The 19,666-nt window shown below is 38.8% G+C and overlaps 1 protein-coding gene and 1 long non-coding RNA gene across 3 annotated transcripts; both read left to right on the top strand.

The window, feature by feature from the left end:
• Nucleotides 1–1,772: 1,772 nt before the first annotated feature.
• Nucleotides 1,773–5,098, top strand: LOC141368771 (uncharacterized). Of its 2 annotated transcripts, none has more exons than XR_012372025.1 (3): nt 1,773–3,560; nt 3,698–3,928; nt 4,029–5,098. It is a non-coding gene; the product is annotated as an uncharacterized lncRNA (long non-coding RNA). The 2 variants fall into 2 exon arrangements; XR_012372024.1 differs by having other exon boundaries at nt 1,776–3,560; nt 3,698–3,923.
• A 3,683-nt stretch (nt 5,099–8,781) lies between these two features.
• On the top strand, nt 8,782–19,510 carry LOC129416344 (uncharacterized). The gene is made up of 8 exons (XM_073872915.1): nt 8,782–10,082; nt 10,244–10,341; nt 10,519–10,569; nt 10,691–11,075; nt 11,155–11,325; nt 12,814–12,943; nt 13,055–13,162; nt 19,342–19,510. Exons 1-7 carry the CDS (start codon nt 9,032–9,034, stop codon nt 13,074–13,076), a joined length of 1,908 nt encoding a protein of 635 aa, XP_073729016.1. The 5' UTR covers nt 8,782–9,031; the 3' UTR covers nt 13,077–13,162; nt 19,342–19,510.
• The last annotated feature ends 156 nt before the right edge of the window (nt 19,511–19,666 follow it).

Genomic DNA, 19,666 nt, shown 5'->3' on the forward strand with positions numbered 1-19,666 from the left:
ATACTTTGACTTAAATAGTGACATTTTTACATTTAGAATATCTGCTTAATGATGCGAACATTTTGATTATTATGTACATATAGAAAATCGGCCAAACATATGGGCCATCGGCTGCCCTGATTTCTAAATATCGGCATCGGCCAGAGAAAAAGCCATATCGGTCGACCTCTAATCTCTAGCCTGGTGGTCAGGACATGAATGGATGAAATCAGCAGCAAATTTGCGAAGTTTTATTTATCTCCACATATATCATAAACAATAATTAGCATGGTAACTTTGCAGTATACCCCATTATATATTTCCTACTGTAAAGTACCACCCACCAGCCCAACGACGGATGCAAGTAGAGTGGGTGAAGGGGTCTCGTGTTCGTTCCTTCCTCAGCCCTTCTACAATAATAATTCCATTTATAAGGTTTCAATTTATTTATTTTACCTCGGTACTTAAATTATAATCTGACTCCAATTTATAAATTATCAATATTATTCTGATGCTGATCGTAATTTATATGTATCATTATTATTATGTTTTCATTCTCTTAATTATTTAAATATACATAGAGAATAAGTTATAATCCTGAAGGTGCTAAGGTACAGCTGGGCGTAGAGGCATTCTCCTTCTAACTTAAATTAAAATCAGAGGTTTCTCCAAAACACATTGAAAATAAGAGGATCCATCTATAGTTTAGGTTGAGGCATTTCTCCATCCAACCTATAAAGTGAGGCAATTATACACATCATATTTTCAATAGAGGTAATTTTCCTAATCTAGGCCCCCTTCTGTATATTCTCTTAAATACTTAAAATACAAGAAAAGACTCGACAAGTTTTAAAATGAATAAAAGTTAACAATTTATTATGCCAGGCAGGTTACACTTAAATCAATCATTTAGTTGTTCAAATTCATCAAGTCAAACATTCATTAAAAAGATCAGCATATAAAGAAAAGTCACAAAGTAAAATTCATACCTGGCAATCAAAGACACACATACAGATGCTTCCCCGAGTCCTTTGCCAATGTTCCTTATATACACCAGTCAAATGAGAGTTATGGTCAATATGGTTTTTTCATTTAGTTTCTCGTGGCCCTAAAGGTCACCAAATGGGATCGCCCTCCGTCTGTACTTAAGATTATAAGACACGCCTCTTAGAGGACAAAGGATATGTTTTAAAGTTAAATCTCCAATATACTCTTATCTTAGACTTAAAGAAATTAGACCTCTTTTTACCCATCACACCATGACCTTTAAAAAGATATCAAACATGTTGTAACAGTATTTCCATCATCACAACATATGATATACTCAATATTACATGTGTTTAGTATATTTCCAGCAACAAGATCTTTGAGAGGGGAAGAAATACAGGTCAGTTCCTGCGTATCAGTGACCCCTGTGGACAGAGACAACACCCTCTCTCGGGAACATAGAATGTGGTTTTATTGTTTTATTGTCCAGCTCCAAAAACACACTCTTGTCCATCTGCCCTACACTACGATGTATATATGATTTCCAAATGATATATGCAAGTATTAAACGGCAATAAATGTCTCATCTATCTCTATGGCTCTGGCTGAGGCTTTCTCCACTTCTCCCCAAAACGTAAAAAAATAGTGGTCTTTAAGACCATTTTTGAGACATTAAAAAAATGATATATATCTTGAGTGATTCATGTACTCGATAGTGGTGTTTAACCTGCAACACCCCTTTTATGAATCTGATGCATAAAATATATAAAAACAAGAAAATAAGATATGTGGGGGAAAATATGAGTATTCAGAGTTCAGAGTTCAGAGTAACTTTATTGTCTATCAGCGATGATAGAAATTTTTCTTCAGTTAAAAGGCTCACAACAAATACATAACCATACATACACACAATTAATTTAAAACAAGCATTTTACAAAATTAAATAAACACCTCCGCACATCACATAGCCGTATTTAAAATAGTTACTGCATTGGGCACAAATGAATTCCTGTAAGCCTTCTTCCTAGCCAGCGGAGTTCTAAACCGGCAGCCTGATGGAAGTAGCTGGAAAGCATCATAAAGAGGATGCGTACAATCTGTAATAATAGAGGAAGTCTTTCTCTTCACCGCTGTATAATAGAGATTTGAAAGTTGTAACTGTGGGACCCCGGTAATCTTTGAAGCCTGCTTAATAATTTTAAAGAGTTTTTTCTTATTTCCAGCTGATAGAAGGCTATACCAGGAAACAATATTAAATGTCAAGACTGATTCCACTAGTGATCGATACACTGTGGTCATAATATCCTGTCTAACGTTAAATCCTTTCAACTGCCTCAGCAAAAATAAACGCTGATTTGCTTTTTTATAGACACCATTCACGTGTTGCGTAAAGGACAGTTGACTGTCAATCACAGTGCCTAAGTAAGTAAAAGAGTCAACCTGTTCCACTTTCTGCCCCTCTAACCTAAGTGGTTCATAAAGTGAAGGAGGTATTTTAGATGAACGTACCCCCCCACAACACAGTTCCTTGGTCTTACTTATATTCAACTTTAGAGCACTGTCCTGGAACCAGTCAACCATAGAATCCACAAATTGCCTATAGATAACCAGGGACTGCTTGTCTGTCATACAGGCCACCAAGGCCATATCGTCCGCATATTTTAAAAGTGACATACCTTTAATTCCACACATAATTTCATTTGTATATATGGAAAATAAAATCGGTGACAAGACACAGCCTTGTGGAACTCCTGTATTAATAATAATACTGCTGGATTTGTGATCATACATTCGAACATATTGTGGTCTATTCGTTAAAAAATCCTTGATCCATTGCACCAGAATCCCGTTGACCTGCAATCCTTGGAGACGGTCCAACAATAATTTAATATTAACGGTGTTAAAAGCGGATGTAAAATCCATAAATAAAATCCTAACAAGCGAGTTAGGAACATCCAAATGTCTAGTAACAGTGTCTAAAAAAGTTAAGCAAGCATCTTCGACTCCCCGATTTGGTTTATAGGCAAACTGAAGCGGGTCTAAAAATTGACCTACATTGACAGAGAGTTCCCCCGCTACCACTCTCTCCATACATTTACAGAGGACTGAGGTAAGTGCCACAGGTCTAAAGTTCTCCATCTCCTTAACATTAGATTTTTTAGGTACCGGAATTATCATAGTCTCTTTCCAGGCTTTTGGAACATGTCCAGTGTCCAATGACCACTGGAAAAGCCGAGCCACCATTCCACCTACTTGAGCTGAGCACTCCTTTAATAAACGACTGCCAAGACCATCTGGGCCTGGAGCTTTCCCTGGCTTTAACCTAGAGAGAATGGAGATTACCTTATGCTCATCCACACTAATAGGTGTGGGAGCATTACCATCATTCCTTGGTACCAAGACCAAGGCCAGCATATTACCAGCAATGTTGAGCATTAAGTTATTTGGCAAACATAAGGCATTTGTAATTATAAAGCGTTTGCACCCGCGTGTGTGTGTGTTTTCTCCTTGCGATGTAAAATAGGCCTTCAACTGAAACAGATAATCACTGGAGTCCATTCCCGACTCCCGAGCGACCACATTCAACATAACAAGTAATTTGTTATATTGTACAATTTTGTTTCTGAAATAGTTTTGTGCTGTTGTGTGCAGATAAGTTTTGAATTGATAGTCATGTAGTATGTAGTGCTCTTTCTTATTTTATTATCATGTGTCTATTTGGATTCTCTAGGTGCACATTTTTTGTTTGGAAAAAAGCTCACAGAAACTAAAACCAGATGTATGCAGCTTTGCCAGGCGTGCAGCACCAGCGTAAACCAGCTAAGACCACTCGTCTAAGCTTTCAGTCTGGTAAAGCTGGTTTTTCAATCTGAACAGCTAAAAGTGGACTCTAAAAACCTCTCTAAAACCAGCCTGCTACACCAGCTAAAACCAAACTGGGAGACCAGATCAACTAGGTTAGGTTGGTTTTAGCTGTTTTTCAGTAGGCAATGTTTATCCCTATACTAAAGTTATCCTCATTGTGATATGTCTTTGAATAATCTCTTATTATTATCACACAGGTCCACGTGCTCGTCTCCACTCAAACCTTTGCAGAGAAATGAAACAGTGACTGCATGTTTGATCTACAGTCGCCACCTAGTGGTGATAAAAATGAATAGCATTAACAGAAAGTATGACTTCAACATGTTTTTGGTGGTATGGTACAGTGCTTTATATAGATTAATGGTATATGGTACAGTCTACTTTAGCTTAAAGGTAAATATAACAGTGAATGAAGATAATTTTTAAACTGTGTTTAGATGTAGTTCAATAAAGTTCAGAGTATCAGTGAAGCAAGTTTGAGAGATTTCTACATAAAATCTATAATGTTAAAAATATAATCATGATATCTTTAATAAGGTAACATTTTTAAATAAGGTCTATCTCTATTTACAGTTGTTTTATGCCACATTTAACCTCCTAAGACCTGGATGTCACATATGTGGACATCAATGTTTTTGTTGTTTGCACCATAATACTTAATTCTGTGTAACTGGAACCTGTTATACACAAACATGGACAAATACACTGCTTCATGTTCAAAGAAAAATATTTGATTATTATATTTATTGGTTCCCCAAAATAGCTGGTAAAAATCTGAAAAAAAAGTCAAACCAAAGCTCGGGTTCAGGAGGTTAATTTAGGCTTCATGTTATCTGACCAATGATAGGAGATTGTTGCATAAAATTGGTTTGGGCAGAAAAAATAATTTTGGTAGTGGAAACATTTTTTAGATCTTTTCCTCTCATCTCATATTTTGTCCACCACCATGACCCTTTAGTCTCTGTGGTGGTTCTTCATCAGTCAACATGTCTAATGTCCTTTAATGTGTTTGGGAATTAATATTAAGTAGTGTTTAGTGAATTTAACCCTGCAGTAAACCCAGCAATATGTAACTCTGTTGATGCTTTAACTGCTGTAAGGGATGAGGGATTATTAGCTAACTTAATGTCTGTTTTTGCCAGTGTTTAACTATTTGATATGTGTGAAGGATTTTGAGCAATGAAAAACCTTTCGTATGTATCATGCATTAAAATATATGACCTTTGATGCTTTTTGATGATTTAAATAAAATCTCCATACAATCTGAGCATGTCTGTGTTTTACTCTCGACTAATACTCTCTTCTTTTAACATTACTGGTAATTAACATAGCGCCATCTAGTGGTTGTAAATGAATAACACAATAGGTCTAAATATATTAATACAAAATAGCATCTATACATACTGTAAAATACATTTTAAAAAGTAGTAATAAGCATTAAGACATATTAAAGAAATTTTATTCATATATATATATATATCTACAATAAAAAGTCCAAACGTTGTAAATAGTTTTAATTAAACAACACAGGGGACATAAATATATATATAACTCATCACAGTTGAACCGTAAACAGAACAAAGTCATTAAACTCCATGACAACCATACTGTAGAACACATCGTTGTCATAGAGACATTATGACATCACAATCGGTGCCTATAAAACGCTCAGCCAGATGAAACTGGTATCATTTGACTGATCTGAACGCTTGCCTTTGGTTGACTCCGAACGCTACTGTACAGATTTTCAAGTGAATTTGCAGACTTTCCAAAAGTTCGCAACTTTAAACTGCTTGACGCACTGTGTACGGAGGACAGTTTACTTAGATTTCAACCCTCTGTGAACCGAGTCTAAGCACAGTTAAGTCTGCAGTTATCTTTTCACATCATGTTTCGTCCTGTAACACCATTGTCCGACAAGGACATGGAAGGAGCAGATGTTGAAAATATGGATTTTAATCTGCCGAATGCTGTGCCGAACTTTGACTATGTCCCTGATTTCGGACTTTCGTCACAAGTCGGGCGCGCTGCCGGTTCTTTAAATCCATTTGAAGGAGGAGAGGAGGAGGAGGAGATGGTGGATGTTTATCCAACACATGAGGCGAAACGCCAAAAAGGTAAGATGCGAGTTAAAGCAAAAAGTCTGACTTTCATGCTGATAAGTTTACATAAAGTTATTGTGTTGTTAATGTACGCGTACATTTAGACACACCAGGTGGTGCTCGTGTACTTGATATTTTACCCGACGTTTTTCTTGACCGGCAGAATACGCAAACAAATTTTGACTCCATTAATTTAACAAAAAGCGACCAAAATTAATAAAACATCCTCACAATTTAAGATAAGAATTACGCCGTATGAGGTCTTGTTTTTTATTATCCCTCACGAAAATTAACTGGTTTTTATGAGGTAAAAGTGTAGTAACCATGTTTATTGGTGTATTGAGTACTATTAGCAAAGCCATGGTTATTTTGTGGTAACAATGGTTTTAATAAAGTACCGTTAACCATTTGTTGGATGTAAATGTTTCATTTTCGTAAGGGATGTATAACATAATAAATAGTTAGCAGTGCATACTGTTGTTATCCAGACTGTTTTGTTCATTTACTGAAGCCAATGTTGTGTACTATTTTTATTTTTGCTTGCTTGTTTTCTCATGATCACAACTTAATTTCTCGTTATCTCAAGTTAACAAAAGTTGTATTTTTTGTGATGTGATGAAAGCTCTTGGGTTCTTAATATGTATGTACATGAACGGGTTGTATTGTTTGAAGACAGCAGAGGTATATTTTGGTAAATTAGGGGATGAACAAATTAGGTTTTACTTAGATCAGGGATTCGTTTAAGATGAAATCGATTCGTCAGTATGTAGTTGACAAATTGATAGTGGTGAATTTAGGGACCGTCTCTAAAGTTACTCCTTAATATACACGTTTCTACTTTATACAGCATTTAAATGGAATAACTTTTAGTCAACAAACAGTCACAAACCCAACTGTGTTCATACGGTTGTCGGCTATAATGTACACTTTTACTTATATAGTTATTAATATAATTGTTAATTACTATTAAAGATAGAATCGTGTACATTATTACTTTGAAGATGGTCCCTAAATTCACACACATTATGGGGTGGTTTCCCGGGAAGAGATATCTTAAACCAGTACTAGGCCTTAATTTATTTAGGAAATATAACTAGTTTTAACAAACATGCCTTACTAAAAACATTACTTGTGTGCATTGTGAGGCAAAACAAAGGGCACTGATGTATTTTAAGATATGTCAGTGCAAGTTCCTTTCAGTTTGGACAGCTCTTATTTATATATCTTATAAGTCTTTATGTAATTATTAGCTACACGTATGCATCAGCAGTTCACTTTAAAATACACTAAATATTATGGACAGGAAATTACATTATGACATTTGGATTGTCAGGATAACAACTTTTTGTTATCTCGAGATCCCCAGAAAATAAAGTCATGATCACGAGAAAAGCAAAAATAATATTAATGCACGTTCTCTCTTGGCTTCAATACAATTTAGACAAAAAGAAAAATTATAATTTCAAATGAAGGCATTACTTTATTGAATTATTTTGTACAGTTGAATAAATAATAGATTAAAATAAGTGACAAGTTTTAGACACATATTGATCGCTTCAGTTAAAGCATTCATTTCATAACATTATTTATTGAATTGCAGTGTTGGGATGGAGATGTGATGATGGTGGAATGGATTTTGTCCTACCAAGTGCGGTCCCTGACATTGTCCCGAACAACGGACATTTGTTAGACAGACGCGCCGGGAGTTCACATCCACGAGGAGGAGTAAAGGAGTTTACTCCTGCATTTGAGGAGGCGAACAGCCCCACAGGTCAGATGGAAATTTTGTGTTCCTGACAATCTTTAAATCTGTACCATGTTTGTTCCTCAATAGTTTTGTGGGCCCTTGCAGATACTGATATCTTACTACATTAATGTCAGTAAAATAAAGCATCTTACAATAAGATATTAAGTTTAGACCATTTTTCTAGTGTCTTTTAAACTCTTATTTTAACAGCATTATTAATGCAATAATCATTGCTGTATTTTTAGGAATTTGTTATAAAGAATTAGATACTCAATTACATATACATATTTAATCAAATAGTATCTGGGTGGACAGTTTGTTAAATGTGTTTATTAAGTATTATTACTGAGCACGGTTCTTTGTCATTCTCTTTTGTCATAATGAATGTTCTAATAGTTTATCATTTGTTTTTGTTTTTCTTTTTTGGTGTAGAAAAATGCGAGAATAAAGTCTTGAAATCATTAAAGAAGGGATGGAATAAAGTAAAGCAGCAATTCCTTCATAATGATAAAGTGGAAACACTGATTCCTTCAGAGGTTTGTTACATCATTTTATTTTTCTACAACTATCTGTCCATTTATAGACATGTTTCCATCCAGGTTTTGTTATCGACCAAGTGAATATGCGTATTAAAGGTTTTCTATTTAAATGGTGCTAAAATGGTGTCCGTTGTGATATCACGAATGATGAAAGCGACATTACTTTTGGTGTATCACAAAAAATCTGATCTTGAGCAAATTATCTACCTAATTTCTCTAATGCTTTTACAATAAAAGCTTAGCCAGGTCCAGTCTGATGTTTGTGGTCTCGGTAATTTAAAATAAATGTGCTTTCACCAAAATGACCCGATTATGAGGACAAAAAATGTAATATTTAGGAGAATAAACATGAATAATTTTATGGATAAGTGATTGACATTTCAGCACTTCATGAAGTAAGTTCAGTGCAGCTCTGTGTATATGGAGGATCGACTCTGCAAATCAAAACAGAAAGTCTCAGGCTGCAATAAGAGCGCCTATTGTTTGCTGTTATGTCCTTCAGAGGTTGCGCGTGATGAAGATCTATCATGTGACATCACATTTATTTGCGTTAAAGCTATTTTTTTATATATATTTTTTTTTGAGGTATTGACATTGCGTTTATGCGCTAAAGCATTTTTTTGCTAAAAAGCCTTGGATGGAAACATGGCTTCTAAACATGTCTGGAAACATTTATCTGTCTGTCTGTCTGTCTGACCCACCTCTGGTCTTCTCCACAGCTTAATGCACATTCAGCTAATCCTAATGTAAAGGATGGTGCTGGTCTGGCCAGCTCTGAATTAAACAATAAGATCAAACCGGAAAAACAACGAATGGCATTCTTTGACTGTCTCCGGAGGGGCAAGGTGGAGTCAGTGCCGACTCCCCTGCTGAAAGCGGATCCAGCTATTCCTGATGTTAGGGAAGTTGTTGATCCTGCATCACAGTCAAAGACCTACGTTGGTCCGAAGAAACAGAAACAAAAGGCTTCAAAGAGCCGCAAATCTAACCTCCAGGGAGAAAAAGTGACTGTTGTGCCAACTCAACAGCCCAAGGCTATTTCAGATATTCCTGTTGGCATGGATGTTCCTGCTCTGGCCGGCCCCCAATCAAAACCAAAGATTCGTCCGGATAAACGCATGACATTGACGCAACGCTTCTTTGGATGCTTCCGGAGGGGCAAAGTGGAGTCGATGCCGACTTCACAGATTGAGGCCGATCCAGCTATCCCTGATGCCAGGGAAGTTGTTGATCTGGCAGATTCTCAATCGAAGAGTGTTGGCTTAAAGAAACAAAAACAAAAGGCTTCAAAGAGCCGCTCATTTCACAACCCTTGGAGTAAAAAAGGGAAGAGTAAAGTGAAAAAAGATGCCGATCCAGCTATTCCTGATGCCATGGATGGTGCGGATCTGGCCAGTTTTGGTGGCATCGCTGCAGCCAATGCCAGGCTACAGACGTTAGGTGCCATCCCAGAGAATATTGGGTTAAAAGGTGGTGGAAATCCTGACCCAAATAAAGCAAAAAATCCTGGGTCAAAAGATGTTGGAAATCTTGAGGCAAAAGCCCTTGAAAATCCCAGACAACCCTTGCCAGAAGATGATAAAGTTGTCAGGCCAAAAGCTTTTGGAAATCCCAGACGTTTTTGTTGGGATCCTAACCCAGTGAGATTTCAAACTCGCAGACGAAAATTTGTTGGAAAACCCGCAATAGGTTGGATTCGTAACCCAGCTAAATTTAAAATTACCCCACCAAAAGCCCTTGAAAATCCCAGAGATCCCTCGCCAGAAGAGGATAAAGTTGTCAGGCCAAAAGTTATAGATGTTGTTCAAGAAGCTTTTGAACCGCCAAGCGAGAAGAAACGAGCTAAACGCTCTGTGCTTAGAGGTGAGTGTACTGACTTCATTACTCCTACTTTGCATCAATAAGTGAAATGGTTTCTTCATCATATTCTTCTATACTTGGAAATGTATGCTGTACCTTTCATCTGTAAGTATATGAGTGTTAACATGTACTGTCACCTCATCATTTTTCTGTGTGTTTTTCAGAGCCTTTTGATTCTGAATATCAACTCTTGTATGAAGTGCTTGGGGAAGGGTGCGGTAGCAGAGTGTACAAAGGGATCCGTATATCGGATGACACTCCGGTAATGCACTCGTATTTATATCAAACACAATGTTTGCTGAAATTTGTATGTCCACTTGATCTAAACCATGTTTTAAAGTTTGTAGATTCTCAAACCTTAAAGTTATGTGTGAAGTGTCAGGTGAGCCGCTTCAGTCAGCTCAAGAGAAATTAACTTTTGTTGTTTTTCTCTTTACAGGTTGCCATCAAGCGAATAATCAAACGAAAGAATGAAAGGACTCTTCAGATTGTAAGTTGTCATAAAATTTGATGAAGTGAACTAAACAGAAAATAGACAGTATAGCGATTACGCACCAATACAAGATATTTGTTTTATCTAATTGTAATTTGTTGACCATTTTTTTCTCCAGCCTGGATACCCCAAACCACTTATTCCAGAAGTGGCGCTGCTGCTTAAGTTAGGAGAAGCGCCCTCATGCCCCAATGTCATACAGATGTATGACTGGTACGACACTAAACACTTTTACATGCTCATGTTGGAGTACCCACTGCACAGCGAGTCCTTGAGGGATTTTGTTACAAGTCATAGAGGACTAAGTGAAAATACAGCAAGACATCTCATGCGTCAGGCGGTACTGGCAGTGCAACACTGTCTGGATAATGGAGTTTTCCACACATCCATCCATCCCGGAAACTTCTTGGTGCAGCAATCAACAATGACCCTGAAGTTAATTGACTTTGGGGGTGGACATTATCTGACGCATGATGATGTCTGTGATTCCTGTGACTTAACGGGTGAGCTGCATTTTTTAATAAAGCGTATAAACCTGTTGTTTCTTTTACAAAATGACTCAACATGATGTTTTGTGTACAGGAGCTCTATGTGGCACCCCGCCTGAGATCTACAAGAAATTCCGCGCTGTGCCAGCAAACGTCTGGGCCTTAGGTACTGTGCTGTACTTCATGGTGCTTGGAGATTACCCCTCTGATTTAAAGAACTTTCAGTCCGGGAATCTGCAGACAATTGAGAAGGATTTATCAAAGGGTGAGTGAAAATGACTGATCAACATGCACACACAAAGTCTCTGATCAAATCCACAATAAATATTATCAGATGATACGGTCTGTCTGGCAAGATGTTAGATTTTATTGTGTTTAGCTAAACAGTCATTTAGTGGCTCGCCGATGTATTACATCACTGTGCCATCATCTTAACCTGAGGTACTGTCTGTCTGTGACCAGGGTAGGGCTGGGTATCGTTCAAAATCTTTCGATCCGGTGCCAATTTCAATACCTCAGTTTCGATACCGGTTCCTAACGATACTTTTTCCCGATACCATATGTTTTAAAATCCATTTAAACATTAACAAAAATACATTAAACACAAAACTTTTATTTTTCACCTTAATCAAAACAAATTCTGGTAACATTTCTCACTCAGGGTAACATTATTAATACAACTGGTTGTGCTTTTGGATAGGGGTGCGCCAGCAGACACACTTATCTGTTTTTGTTTTATGAAAATAAGGAAACAAAAATAAAGAAATTAAGAATATAACTAACACTGCTTTATTTTATGAAATGTAAAATGGTCTTTAGCTTGGACTAGCGGAATTGAAATAAGTGAGTTCATTATGCTGCAACTTTGACAAAAAGTTAAAATATTTAAATGGGTGACTGAGTTTCACTGGGAAGATTTGTATGCATGTTTGTTTGTTTTTGTAAACAAAGAACTGTAATACTCAACTTCATAATTATCAAAATATTAAATAGCCTACATTTGGGATTTTTAAAATGAGTAGCAAATGCGTTAAATTGAATTTTAGTTTGTTTAAAATAATAAGCCAGGCTTGTAAGCAGTGTTGGGCTGCTTAACTTTAAACCATAGACTGTAAAAAATAGGTTTAAACGCATCATCCATTTTGGGAGACGAGGGCATGAAGTCTTGCGATGCTGCGGAACCAGGCACGAGTAACAAGCATTGAGAGACACAGGCTGCGCGCGTGCTTTAAATTGAAACCCCTCGTCACTTTAGGAGAAGCGCCGTTTTGGTTGACTTTCACGGAGACAGCACGGTAATATTTGCGCTCACTCAATTTGGTAGACTGTCACAAAGCCTTTCTGTACATTTCTCATATTGTATCCTTTTTACACGTGTGTTGGGTGACTGTGAGTATCTTCTGAAATCTTCTCCGTCACGTGGTGGTGGACAGCCAATCGCCGGCGCTTTAGGTCCTTACATGCAAGTACAGGCTCACACAGACACAGCCGCTTGGCTTTTGGAACCGAAATTTGGCACCGAAAGACAAACCATTTTTCGATACTCAAAGTATCAAAGTTTTTCGTTCGATACCATAAAAGTATCGACGTGTGATACCCAGCCCTAGGCCAGGGTCCCTTTAGATGATAGACAGACAGGCAGACTTTTTTGCAGTATTATTAAATGACAACAAAAGCGTCTCTTTATGCCGTGATCATTATTGTCATTTGTGTGTCATGATGACTAACCAGCTCTCTCATAAATCTTGTACAGAAATCTGTGATCTGTTAAGATGGTGCCTGGCCCCGAATCCAAGTGATCGTCCGACGCTCAAGGAGATCTTAGATCATGACTGGTTTAAAACTGAGTCTGACGAAGAAGAGCTACTCGTATACAAAATGAGGTAACAGACCTTTTCAAGAAGGAAACTGCATTTTGCAGATTACATGCTTTTTATTTTGTGTAGTTAGTTGTATAGTAAGATTGTTTTAAATGTACATTTTCATCACTACAGGGCACTATCCACACAAAAATGAAAAGGATGAAGCTGAATGACTGAAGGAGAGGGGAATGATTGGAGATGCTGTTTTCATCATCCTGAGACGTATGGAGTTTGAAGGAGGTATGAATGAATGCTTTTTTAAATGAAGTTTATTTAACTAAGTTCGGGAGGAGCATGGTCATGTGATCCAACCAATCAGTGCAAAGAGGTGCCTATAAATGGCAGTCCCTCACCTCTGTCCCGTGACAGATTTTTTGCAGCATTTGGCCCCGCCCATGTGTCGTCACATCCGGTTTCGAGCGTTGTTGTGCGACGACGTGCTTTCTCGGCCCGCCACTACTTACCAGCAAGGATTAATTTCTTTCTACCTGAAAAATTTGGGGATATTAACCGACACTTTCCACTTCACACCAGGACGCCGAATCCTACTCTCGCCCCTGCCAGCGAGACGTCCGCCCTTTTTCGCCTCGGTTCCTATCCGGCCCAATCGAGCCGAATCATTAATCAGGGACTGATAAAAGCCTCGAAACGATCACTATTGAACTATATCTTTCGCGCAGGTTTAACGCTATGACTAAATGTCTCCTTTCAGACTACTAACCATTTCCCATTGAGCCTCTCGTACTCATCTAGCAAGCAAGGCCACCGGGCCCAAATTTTGCGCCCTCCACCTTCCACCCTACTCCGCCGAGTACCGGGTTTTTTCCTAAATGCCTCTCACCACCGGTGGCAGGCGCTCGGCAGGTCCGGGCCGCGTCCTAGAGCGCCGGTTTCAATCAGTTCCCTCGCCCGCATAACAGTGGCTCCCGCTTCCATTTCACCAAATATTTCTGTTATATTCGCCAGCGTCGCAATCCGTTTTCCTCATCTGTATTTTTGTCCATAGGATGTTAACTTCAGGTGCTTCCTAGCGTGAGGCTGCCTCCGCTAGCGGCTCAAGCCCTGACGCTATTATCTCTCATTCCTCTGTTTTTAGTTTAACCTGTTCTAAGATCACCAAATATAACGGGAGATTGCCTCCGCAGACCACCGATCCTTATTCATTCAGTACCTCCCCATGCAATCGTTTTGAAACGCACGGATTATTAACACAGGGACCCAAAATAGTCATTGGTTTTTAATCGATATAATATAAGTTATGCTTCCCCTTTTTTTTATCGATATTTTCCTCCGCAACTCGGACTTCTCGATCTCAATGTAGACCGTGTTGATTTTTCTTTCCACGTTACTCTTAAAGTATTGTACTTACATCCTTCGTTTTGTATTGATTTAGCTACTGTACAGAAATAATTTGCTCTGCTTTTCCCTCTAACGTTAGTTGCAAACCTAATAAGCAACCGCTCACGCTTTCATCACAACGGCAGACTTTTGCGCTATCACCACCGGCCCGAATCATACTTTTAAATCAACTCTTTCAGTCAGTTCTGTAGTTTTTCGAGTCGTGCGATCTCACATTTGCCATTATGTAAGTTATCTAGAAGCAGCGTCTCCAGCTGCTGGTGATACGCTACCAGGCGTACCTAACTCGCTTATTACACACTATTTTAGAATATATTGCGTTTTCTCGTCACAGACCCCCCAATACGAACTTACTTTAATGGGTTTTTTTTCCCGCTATTAAGGCGATAATTTACTGCCAACACCGTGCCTCTATCGTGCCCGGCGTTAAAGTGTCGGCTCGTATGTCCTTCTACAGGACGGTGTTTTGTTCCCTAAGAAGTGCACTAACTAGCTCCATCCTTGCCGCCGAGTCCGACGGTAAAAGCTGTTCCATGTTCGCGTTATACCCTGATGGATATACAGCTTACCAGGGTTTTTCAGCACCCGCAGCAGCGCGCTCCGCATGTTAGGGGGTTATTTATTTCAAAATCTAACTCTATATTCGTCACCTGCCAGTCGATTCGTTCTTTTGTAGTCGATGGTGGAGCTATGACGCTGATTTTACCATTTAAATGATGTCTGACATTAATCATTGCTTAATTCTGTCCCAGGATCCCTGCATACTCGAAATATTTTATTCCAATCTGCCTCTGCAGATCCCGAGCTGTTTAAATCATATGCCGCACAAGGTAATCTCTTAATCTTCCTTTAAGCGTTTTTTCCTATTTTTAACCAGCCCGTAAAATAAAAACCTGCAAGTAGTGACCATGGGAAAGTTGACGTTAATCTAATACCCTGATTCGCAGCATTCATTTAACGCCCGCTGGCGTAATATAGGCTACCGCATTCAATTCCGCATCACGGTTTATTTAACTTGTGGGGAAATCAGTCGCAAAAAAGTTGGGTTTTCGGTTTTATTTAATGTAACTATGCAATTCCCATATTCGCTGAAAAATCTCAATCTAACCACCCGATGCTTTTCCAGCAGATCTCCCTCACAGTTCAAAAAGTTTTAAAGATCCTGGCATTTTGGCATCGCTGAGTGCAAATCATGGGACCCATCCACCTCCTTCGGGTTTCTGGGTTTTAAGCTATATTTCGGTCATATAGCGTTGTCGTATTTAATCTCCTTAGCCAGTTTTGTTTTAAATGTAAACTCCTCTCATCTAAAATTTTGTTCTGTCCTACATGCTGCTCTGGTAGCATTCTAAATAAAATTGAAAACGCTCAAATTTTCTAAATTTGTCAACGAAACACTGCGCCCCCTCGCTATGCTTTTACGATGGTCTTCGGAATCAAATTTAACTGCCACGCATGTGCCAGGGAGCAAAATCGTATTAATTTTTTTTTCCATCACCGGTAGTTAGCCTGCCGGCATCAGAACTGGATGCAAGTACATCCCTAAATCATCATACAAAACCGTTTTTACAAAGTCACCAGGTAAAATTTTGATACCTCGATTTATATTCAGAGACATTTACCCTATCCTCCAAAGGTATTATTCAACGGTAAATCATTTAACCATGAACTCTTTTTTTTCTCTACACTGTAAAACTCAAATTGTTGGCCCAATTAATTATTTTTTAGTGACTAAGAAAATTGGTTTAACTTGTATATATATATATATATATATTTTTTTTTTTTGCCCGTCCAACATTTCATTAATTGGATTTTTACAGTGTAAGGAAACCACACCTGGAACTAATTAATTTGCTCGTTTTCAACACCTGATCATTCCCGCTGTTACCAATCACATTCGCATGTGCACATGCCAATTCAATCGTGTTTTTTTCTAATTGCTCAGCGCTTGCATATCAGCTCTTATTTCACGTAAATTTCTATCAGCATTTGCTGCTTGTCTAAACCTCATTATATTGTCATTAAATAACAATAGTTTCTTTTTAAGCTCTGCTATTTGTATTACTGCACATTTCCCCCAATCAGAAACTATGCAAAGTTTCTTTCTTCTGTTTATTCGTCTTGCCCCTTCAAAGTGCTGGGTGAGCCCCATTCGACCGCAGGTGGGACCTACCCGTCTGGTGCTGTGAGCATTCCAGCTAAAGCTCCCGCAGACGCTGCGAGGGTCCTCCCTGTCAAACACTTAAATTCGATGCCCAGTTTTGCTCCAAAAAATTCACGCCTTTTAATATATGCACTCTTGTTTCGACTGCATATGGGGTCTACCTCTCCGATGCCATGGGCATTTTAGGTCCGTTTCCGGATTTTTCTTTGTTGGGCATCTCATTTATTCAACAGTTAAGTCATTTAGGGTAATTAAGTGGCATTAATTTTTATAATCTAATCTTTGGCAAACCTTCATCAGCTATAAACAACTCTAAAACTCTCACCCGTCATCAAAACTATATTTAGAAATAAGCCCATTCGCCCAAACTCCATGCCGCCCATTACAATTGACTTAATGTCTAGGTGCCTTTCCGCCTTTCGGCTCGGTCACCACTCCCTCTACCACTCCATCCATTCTGCCCGCACACTGGACGCAGTGTTCATTTTGTGTTTTTTGCTTTTTTGCTTTTTTCACTGTTCAGGATTTGCAGTCATCTAAAATTTCAGTCCAGTCATCTACCCTACAACTTCTGATTAAAAAGTTCTAAAACCTTGATACAATCTCGTTTTTCTTCAAACAAAGTAAGACTTTCAAATTTAAGAAGGGGCACTTTCTATTTTCAGTTTACCGAACCCCATCCAATTATATAATTCGCTAATAAATTACCTGCAGTACAGACGATCCTGGTCAACACTTGTTTTGATCCTCTTTTCATCGACAACCGAATTTAATTGGCTACGAGATTTTGGTAAAAAAATTTTAATCCAGTCTGATATCCAAGCAATTAAATTTTCATTCAGCTAATTCATTCAGCATCAGTGCCCCAACCACTCCCGCTCCAAACGGCCTCTCTAATCAACAAACTTAGGTCCTCAGTTGCCGGATGTCAGAATCATTCAAATTCTACATTAGATTCAACCACTTGCATATCAGAAAATCTTGTGTACGCCTAGTTTGTTTTGTTTGCTTCACCTGCACATTCATTAAAATGAATAAATAATTATATGTATATTTATCTGCGTGCGTTCATACTTGTGAGAATACACTGTATGTATACAGTATTCGTATATATTTTTCCCCAGCATTTTTCACACACAGTTGGACTCTACCGTGCACGTCGTTGTTTGGGCTCCCCGTTTGTAGGCAGTGCGGGATTTTCTTTCACCAATTTAAGTTTCGCCCCTTCAAATCGCTGGTCGAGCCCCATCACTCATCACTCATAATTTTCTTACCTTTATATTTTCATGTTGAATTTGCAACAGGACCTACCCATCCAATGCTGTGAGCATCTCCGCAAAAGCTCCCTTTGGATGCTGCGAGGGTCCTCCTGGTCGGACACCAAATTTTTTGCCTTTTTAACCCTATTCTAGAGCCTTCCTGTTTGACTGCAGGCGGAACCTACCCGTTCGATGCTGTGAGTATCTCCGTTAAAGCTCCCTTCGGACGCTGCGAGGGTTCTCCCGGTCGAACACCAAAATTTTTGCTTTTTAAACCTTATATCAAGCATTTCCTTTTTAATACAGGCGGGACCTACCCATCCGATGCAGCGAGCATCTTCGCTCAAGCTCCCTTCGGATGCAGCGAGGGTCCTCCCGTTTGGACGCTTAATTTTGCTTATTTAAAAAATCTATCGTCAAGCATTCCCGTTTGACTGCTGGTAGGAACTTCCCGTCTGATGCCGTGAGCACCTCAGCCAAAGCCCCCGTCAGATGCTGCGAGGGTCTTCCCGGTCAAAAGCCTAATTCGATTTTTGCTTGTCTCGCTTATTAGATTTCTCTCCGTCCTCACCAGCATTTCCCCTCTGCATGTGGAGACGTCTCGTTCGATGCTGCTAGCATCTCAACCAAAGCTCTCGTTGGACACTGCAGCGGCCTTCCAGTGAATTGGCCTTAACTCGTTTAATTCCGCACCTTGTTCTAGTTCGCAAATGCGCTCCCCGTTTGACTGCTGGTGGGGCTTTCCCGTCGGATGCTGCGAGAGCCCTCCCAGTCAAACCACTAGTTTTCCCACCGCTTTCTATAGGTCTTTACGCTTACACTTTTTGGGGGCTGTTTTTTCTGGCTGCTGTCTGTCATTTATGTGGCATTTTTGGGGAGTACTCTGGGTTCGGGCTAAAAAATTCCGAGCTCGGAGCCCTCTCCTCGGACAGCACGCCAAATATGCTTTATCTCATTCCCTATCGATTACATGTTAATGCGAACTCGTGAAATGAAGTTTATTTAACTAAGTTCGGGAGGAGCATGGTCATGTGATCCAACCAATCAGTGCAAAGAGGTGCCTATAAATGGCAGTCTCTCACCTCTGTCCCGTGACAGATTTTTTGCAGCATCCCTCCTCCACCCCATCACCTCACTCTCATCTAGATTCATTTTATCACAGTTAAAGAGAGGGGAGTACTCTGGGTTCGGGCTAAAAAATTCCGAGCTCGGAGCCCTCTCCTCGGACAGCACACCAAATATGCTTTATCTCATTCCCTATCGATTACATGTTAATGCGAACTCGTGAACTATAATCGCATAATCTCATGAATAATCAAAGTTTACTGTTAAGGGAGTGTCTTACGTGTATTTTGTGAATGTGAGCGTCTCTTTTATCATAAACGGTCCAGAGGCATGTGCAGCAGGCACTTATTTTGACAAAACACGTGATGCACATGGTTCACATGACGCAACAAACAAATATTTTAAAAACGCAAGCAACACACATGACACTCCGAACACTTATTTTTAATTAGCATCCCTCGGATGAGCAGTCACGAGCCGCCACTGATATTGTGGCTTTAAGGTTCTAGATATACTATAAATATGATGACTAAAAATTAAATGTTGACATTTTCTTTCTTTCTCATCTTCAGGTTGTATTTCAGACTTCATGAACACAGACCGCTGGCTGAACGTCTGATGCAGATCCTGTCTCATCCTTGAACACATTTAAAAAAAATTTTTTTTTAATTCTTAATGTTTTTATATTTTAAAGTTGTAAAATAAAGTATCTAATATATAGTAAGTTCTCTATAGAATCAACGATGTCTGGCTCTCTCTCTAGGGTTTTTTTTCTCCTAGGAGTTTAGGGAGTCAGGTTTATTAATGTAAAGCTGCTTTGAATGTGAAAAGTGCTACAGTTTATAAATAAAATTGAATTGATATGGAAGACCTTTTTTATGTTTCATGTTTTAATCT

The sequence above is a fragment of the Misgurnus anguillicaudatus genome, chromosome 11, assembly GCF_027580225.2.
Source record: "Misgurnus anguillicaudatus chromosome 11, ASM2758022v2, whole genome shotgun sequence".
In the NCBI taxonomy this organism is placed as follows: Eukaryota; Metazoa; Chordata; class Actinopteri; order Cypriniformes; family Cobitidae; genus Misgurnus; species Misgurnus anguillicaudatus.